Here is a 7802-nt window from a genome sequence, read left to right as displayed (position 1 = left end):
AAGCTACATTGAAGCTTTTTTTTTTAAGCAGATGTTTGTGAACATGTACGTTTGGGGGGGGAACTACATTGAAGCCGAAGGTTTTTTATTTATTCCCCCCAAGATTTTCCCAAAACATTTTAGCGCCGTGTAAGTTTTTGCTTGTTTTTTCTTTTTCTTCTTTTTTTTATTTTTTATTTTTTTATACCATAGTATTCAAATACGTAGTTCCATCAAAGTCCTATTTGTCGCTACCAAATAATTTCATACAGTATAATTCGAGGTAGCCGTCAAGGGTGGTCAATTTCAGCATTCCTTTTTCTTGTTCTCATACAGCTACACTCCATAATTTCCAAAATATGAATGTATAAGTTAATGCCACAGCAAACAGAACTTAATATACAGTACACAAAACAAACACTTTAACAGTAATTTACTGTGGATCAGGGGCGTTACCGGGTGGGGTGGGTGGGGCGGTAGTGCCCACCCACGGACAAGCTCTGCCCACCCAAAGAAAACTGGATGGAATACTAACGTCAGTCTGGGCACTGCGTATGGTATCCCATTCATATAGTACTGATGTGTTCTAAGTTTTTAAAAAAATGAAATGAAATATTGTTTTTTTTTTTCCCTAGGGGGCGCTACACACATTTACACATACATATTTATATATATATATATATGTGTGTGTGTGTGTGTGTGTGTATGTATATATATATATATATATATATGTGTGTGTGTGTGTGTGTGTGTGTGTGTATATATATATATATATATATATATATATTAGGGCTGTCAAAATTATCGCGTTAACGAGTGGTAATTAATTTTTTTAATTAATCCCGTTAAAATATTTGATGCAATTAACGCACAAATGCCCCACTCAAACCGATTAAAATGAGAGCACAGTGAAAGGTGTACTTGTTGTGTTTTTCTGAGTTTTGCCGCCCTCTGCTGGCGCTTGGGTGCGACTGATTTTATAGGCTTCAGCACCCATGAGCATTGTGTAAGTAATTATTGACATCAACAATGGCGGGCCACTAGTTTATTTTTTGATTGAAAATTTTACAAATTTTATTAAAACGAAAACATGAAGAGGGGTTTTGATATAAAATTTCTATAACTTGTACTAACATTTATCTTTTAAGAACTACAAGTCTTTCTATGCATGGATTGCTTTAACAGAATGTTAATAATGGTAATGCCATCTTGTTGATTTATTGTTATAATAAACAAATACAGTCCTTATGTACCGTATGTTGAATGTATATATCCATCTTGTGTCTTATCTTTCCATTCCAACAATAATTTACAGAAAAATATGGCATATTTTATAGATGGTTTGAATTGCGATTAATTACGATTAATTAATTTTCTAAGCTGTAATTAACTCGATTAAAAAATTTAATCGTTTGTGATATATATATATATATATATATATATATATATATATATATATATTATATCAAAGTTTTTACCAGTGTTCACCTGGCTGTTGAGTTTGGTGAGTTTTGAAGCATTCTGAGGGGGTCAAAGTAGGGCTCAAAGATTCGGCGGCTCAAAAAATGACTGTTAGGGGACGCTACATAGTGTATTTGGAATTTGTCTTTACACAGTATCAAAGATTGCACCTGTCTTGACCTGCCTGCCAATTTTGGTGCATTTTGAAGCATTCTAAGGGGGTCAAATTGAGCTCAAAGGGGCTGCGGAACTCAGAATAACTATAATAATAATAAAACCGAGGAACTACAATAGGTTACCTAAAAAAAAACATTGTCACCTGCATGTCCATACTGTTAAGTTATGGATGTGTTCTAAGTCAAATACAATCAAATCACTTTTATTTGTTTAGACCAGGGGTCCCCAAACTACGGCCCGCGGGCCAGAGACGGCCCGCCTCCACATTTGGTCCGGCCCCCTTAACAATACCAAAAAGCATTTTGATTTTATTTTTTTCTCTCTATTTTTTCTCTCTCTATTATTTGTTTCCTGGCCTTTTTCTGTGAAGAACTCAGAGAGGGTAATATGGTTATTATCTATTTAATTAATAGTGTTATTATTATTTATTATTTATTTATTTTTATTTTATTTACTTTTGTTCCGTGAAGAATCCAGAAAGGGTTATTTGATTGTGGCTTTCTGAAAAACAATAATTCTTTACATTTAGGCACTCCTGCAATCGTCACACTTTTTCTGCTGCAAACTGACCCCGGCCCCTCATCAGAGAAGTGAAAAGTTACGTGGCCCTCACAGGAAAAAGTTTAGGGACCCCTGGTTTAGACCAAATCACAACAACAGGTATCTCAAGGAGAAAACAAAGCATGTTTTAAGGTGCAGTAGCCCTACGCTGGATTTCGACCTACTTGAGCATTTTATTTTATTTTATTTTTTTATTTTTTTTGCCCCCCCCCCAGGTAAGACTAATGCCCACCCACACCTGGCATCCTGGTAACACCACTGCTGTGGATCCTTGTAGAGTTGTGACTGTGTCTGTTGAAGTGAAAATTTCAACAGACACAGTCACAAAAAAATCACGTACATCTGTTACTATAACAACATTCATTGTTTGCATTTCATCTCTATTACAATATTTATTGTTCGCATATTTACCCGAATAAATTTTTTGACTTTCAAAGTTGTCTGAAATAAGATAATACAAAAACGTTGCAACAAAGTAAATCACTTTTATTGAAAAAGATTCTAGTACAAGTCACATTTGGACAGCAATACAACAAACAAACAACAAACACAGGATGAAGCGCAACAAAATAGATTGAGGTTTCTTGCTTGGTAATTGGTTACAGTTCATCATTTCTCTCTCTTCTCAGCCTCTTTGTCATCCAACCTGTGCTTTTTGTTTTCTTTTGAACGAGTACAACCCAACACAAATGAGAAACAAGTGGGAAAAATAAAATTTACCATCACTGGTGTTTTTGTGCACAGGACTTCTGGGTTTGAAAGACCCAATAAAGACACTCATGACTGCATTCCCCACTTCAACTCTTCAAGCACCAGCACAGTTTGAGCTTCAAGTGTAATTGAATGACCTGAAAACTTCTTATTAACCTACTGGACCGAGACCAATGCTCCTTCACATCGACAACAAGTGAGTATTTCAGACAACCGGAGAAAATAAATGCTAAAATATGTAAGAACAACTTTCCTCAGCAGCCCTTTGAACAATGCCGAGTTCTCTGAAAAACAAGAAACTTTCTGAATGATTTTTGAAAAATAATATGACAAAATACTTATTATATATATATATATATATATATATTTTTTTTTTTTTATTTTTTTTTTTTTTTTTAGCTCTTTGTAAGCATGATCTTTAAACTCAAAGTTGGTGTCTCAAGAAGACAAACTCAGAATGTTAATGAGTATACATGTGTCAGAAACTGTCAAAATTATTCCTGTCAAATGGTTACATTTTTTAATCGCATTTTTTCATCGTTAACACATAGTTAACTGGATCTTTTTTGTAAAGAAAAAAATCAACCCATTATTATTTGATATTTTTCCGTAACTAATTGCGCGTTAAAAAAATTGACAGTGTCAAAGGTGGTTTGCGTTAACACCATTATTAACGCGTTAACTGACAGCATTTGTAACAAGAAAGTACGATCCCTTCACAGGTGATCAAGGAAACACATAGCTGCAGTACATTTTAAAATAAATAAACAGTAACAAATTAAACACGCTGCATCCACCAACATTCATACTCTGTATTTTAGCATGGCTTCAGTCCTAGACTGTTTCTGACTTTTCTGTATATTTCACAGATCATTTTGTGAGTCTGATGATGACAGTGTAAAAGTGTTTTTAGTAACACTAAGGCAGAAAAATCAAACCCATTTTCCAATTGGAGAACAATGTCCTCTTCTTGTTGACAGTCCACTGTGTATCCAATGGCTTTAAACCCTACGTGACAAACTAGAGGGAACTCACATAGGAATAGAAAGCCATATGACACAGTTGTGGGTTTATTTGGATGGCAAGGCTTGTAGTGCGGCAGCAGTAAGAGCTTGGAAACAAAAAGAGGTAAAATGAGGGGCAGGTTACAAACAACATTCCGGATTTAAAACTCACATAAGCATGAATAATTAAACAAAGAAACTGCATGTCTTCAAAAGCCCCGGGGAACCAGCACTCGCCCAGAAAATGTACTTTTCACAGCACGCACTAAAATAAAATGACCCGCTCCCCGATGTTTGAACCTTCCAGCAGCATTTCCCAAGAGTGATTTTAATTCCTAGCTGGCAAAACTAATCTTTGTTCTAAAATGCTTTACACAAGGTGCATTTTAATCACGACTATATTTCTGCTTATGTTCAGCACATCACAGAAACTTTAGTTAATCTGAGTTAAAATGAGTAAGCATTTCCTAATCACTGCTTGTTGGGCTAAGAAAAATCCAGTCCATTTTAAATGGGAGGGCTGGCAATCCCAGTTAAATTGGATTTGACATCAATCGCTGTCTGTGGCAGCCAATGAGTTCAGAACATTGTAGAATAGTTCATAGAGTAGTGGCTCCAACTATGAAGTCCAGATTTGCTGTCTCAGATGTGTACTCAGAGAACAGTAGCCCTTATACAAACAAGACGGGGGAAAAAGTGCTGTGTACAGAGTGGAAACAGGCTACTATGGAGGACAGAGGAGGCATTTATTGACATTGTTTAAAGTGCAACAGAGGTATTTGAGGTACGTCGGGGGCAGGTATTTCTCGTATCCAATTTGAACAACAAAAGCCCCTTTGAGACGGTGTCCCTTTTTTCCTTCAACTTCCTGTACTAAGCTGCAACTTTCCATTGCTGGGAGAACCACTTCTCTCCACTTTGCATGCACCTGTTACTATCTTGCATATATTTGATCTCACCTTAAAATTCAACCACAAGGGGTATTAAGGCGGCTTCTGACAGAGTGAATTTGCTGCACACTGATTGAGCCAAGTTGTTTACTCATGAAAGGCCACCTCCGATGAGCCCCAGTGAGCTTGTGCCGATGCATATCTCAGCATTAATTATCAAAGCCTCCGTGACAACCTCTGTCCAGACAGGAAGGTGATTGTTAGCCATGGGGAGGATTAGCTCTAATCCCCGAACATCGTACATAGTTTTTCCTCTGTTGGGAGCCAGTTCAGACAATCAACTCTGGCCAGATGTTCTCAATCACATACGATCATCTACCACACTTACGCATTCTTGTGTAAGCATGAACTGAGAGATTGATATAAAGAATAGACAAGACGCAGCAAATGACTCATACATCATCACAGGTTACTGGTTTAGAATTTAAAGATGATTTCCTATCCCATGTTGCACTCTCAATACAAAAGCAAGAAAAGCAAAACACTCTCTCGAGCCGATTTCTGGTTCTCCGCACTTGTGAAAGTAAGGTTCTGTTCGCGCGTGCTTATGATGGAAATTCAACCCTTACCTTATTCTGCCTCTCCCACGTCTCTCGCCGGAGTCAGAATGGCATCCCCTTAGCCTGATACTGTATGGGGAGACAATGGGTAGCAGAGGGGGGAGGAGTTACTATGCGAGCAGCAGGGAGTAAAAGGCGAATGAAAACCAGGAGAGAGAGAAAGAGGGTGAAAGGGGGGCTCTGGGGGGATCACCCACTTATCATGCTCTCCAAACGTTACGTGAATGTCAATTCTTTTGCACCCCACTTTCCCCCCTTGGATGTAATGTCAGAGAAAACATCAAGTAGAAATCCCCGCTTCACGTGGGAAATGTCAAAGAAAAAAAACGAGTGTGAGAGAATGCTGTTCCTGGTCCCTTTCTTTGGCCTTCTTTGAATGATTTCTTAAGACTCCAAGTGGGCAGAGTGCCCACTGGTCCTGGATGGATAAAAGAGAGGCTGAGGTAGGGGGGCTTTCTATTGTGTTTGTTCCCTTCCTTTCAGGCCGGCCACTCAAATTGATCTTTGCAGCCAGTGAGAATATTCCTTAGTTATCCTTCACTGTCATCACTTCCATTTCCACTAATAATGTATTTTATCCACTCGCCCACCCCCACTGTCACGGACAAAAACAAGTTGCATACCATGGGAAGTATTGACATGAGGTGAAACCCCCATCCACTCCGAAACAAATCCATGAGGTTTTTTTTTCTTAGTTAATGTGGGATGAAGACGGCAGGTGTTGTAACCACCTCCTCCTTGTTTTCCTCCTTTTCAAATGAGCCAACGCTTAGAGAAGCGGACTATGACAAGAAATACCATTTTCAAATGTGAGTGATGCCATGTCGTTCAGATGGAGTTTTCTTGATAAATGCAAGTGCAACTCTCACTTGTGCTGCATCAATGCTGCAAGAGGAGGCTTGTTTTTACTCGCAGTCAACCCCTCCTCCTCCGCATTCCCCACTAACCCTTTCCTACCCTCCTAGTCTTCCTCTGGATTTTCCAGCAAATAGGCCCAAGCTGGGCTCATTGCTATGCACCAGCTTCCTGGAGGTCTCACATCACTGACCTACGATCTACTTACGTATCAAAATGACAGGCATGAGGCCAAGGAAAAAAGTGGATTGAAATTACTTGATCCCGAAAGATATGATACAAGGAGAGATATCATCTGCATGTAGAACGTCTGAATTTTGTGCTCTGACCAGATAATTGCATGCATGGTTTGCTTGCTCTGAAGAGAAACATTTATCATCTGTAGGGGTTTAATGATCCCAATTAGCATTTTATAGCAAATAACATTTAAAAATAGTAACTATGGGGCTGTTTACAGATGTGCTCCGAGTGAATCAACAGAAAACGCCAGTAACAAATTGACGTGCACTGCTCACCATCAGACAAGAGCTCAATTTCGATCTCTGAACTATGCTGCCAGTCTGTGGTAATACAATGTAGTATTCATCCCATGCAGTAGGGTGCAGTTTAGTTTTACAACGCAACAGCTAATACACACAGTTCATTGACAACATCCTGTCAGTTTTCTGTTTGGACGGACAGAAAATTTGAATTACCGTATCGACCCGAATATAAGACGGTGGTTTTTACATTGAAATAAGAGTGAAAAAGAGGGGGTCGTCTTATATTCGTGGTCTAGACATTATACCCATTCACAACACTAGATGGCGCCAGATATCATTGAAGCGATGTTCTGTCATGACAGATCTCAGCTACTCTCACCATTCACGACGCAAGATGGCGCCAGATATCATTGAAGCGAGGTTCTGTCATGACAGATCTCAGCTACTCTTTTTAGTGTAACCAGCTTGCATTATTTTATTGCAATGTTTTTCCTTATTCAGATTTGTTTCAAGACTACAGTTACAGTTAGGTTACAGTTAGACTTCACTTTGATGCAATTTTTGATGTTATTGCAATTTTGTTGTTTTATCACAATAGATTGGTTTATTTACATTTCAAAAACCAGAAGCCATTCATTTACGAATGTGATTGCACTTTAGTTTACATATTTAAATGTTCAGATATTAAGATTTGAATGATGCAAAATAACATGCTTTTTCTCTCAAATATATTGTTATAATCATTTGTTTCGGATGTACTGTAATTATTTTCTGTATAAAAATTAATTTGGTGTTCAAAAAGTCTTTTTTCAAACTTGAGTCTTGAAAAAGAGGGGGTCGTCTTATAATCAGGGCCGTCTTATATTCGGGCCAATACGGTACTACTTCGGGCTGCAATGAACTACAAAACATTTAAATATCAACGTGACTTCGACTGGGAGCCATGCTAATCTAAGTGCACAAATAACCATTATGGACACTCAAGTTGTTAGTTCTTGCCCAAGTTGCAAAAGGAATGCTACCTTTGTCTAAACTTAGTATTTTAGTGTTTGCGTGTGTGTT

The 7802-nt window shown here is 38.1% G+C and overlaps 1 protein-coding gene across 1 annotated transcript in view; it reads left to right on the top strand.

Annotated features, from left to right (window-relative positions):
- Nucleotides 1–56: 56 nt before the first annotated feature.
- The window catches only part of mfsd4ab (major facilitator superfamily domain containing 4Ab), a 31246-nt gene continuing 23500 nt past the window's right edge, over nt 57–7802 (top strand). The window contains exons 1-2 of the mRNA XM_057830251.1: nt 57–129; nt 2923–3085. Of these exons, the coding sequence (XP_057686234.1) occupies nt 3063–3085 (23 nt within the window). The 5' untranslated portion in view covers nt 57–129; nt 2923–3062. The remainder of the gene's footprint in view (nt 130–2922; nt 3086–7802) is intronic.

Source organism: Corythoichthys intestinalis, chromosome 2 (assembly GCF_030265065.1).
Source record: "Corythoichthys intestinalis isolate RoL2023-P3 chromosome 2, ASM3026506v1, whole genome shotgun sequence".
NCBI classification, from domain to species: Eukaryota; Metazoa; Chordata; class Actinopteri; order Syngnathiformes; family Syngnathidae; genus Corythoichthys; species Corythoichthys intestinalis.
This window is presented reverse-complemented; position numbering and strand designations above follow the sequence as displayed.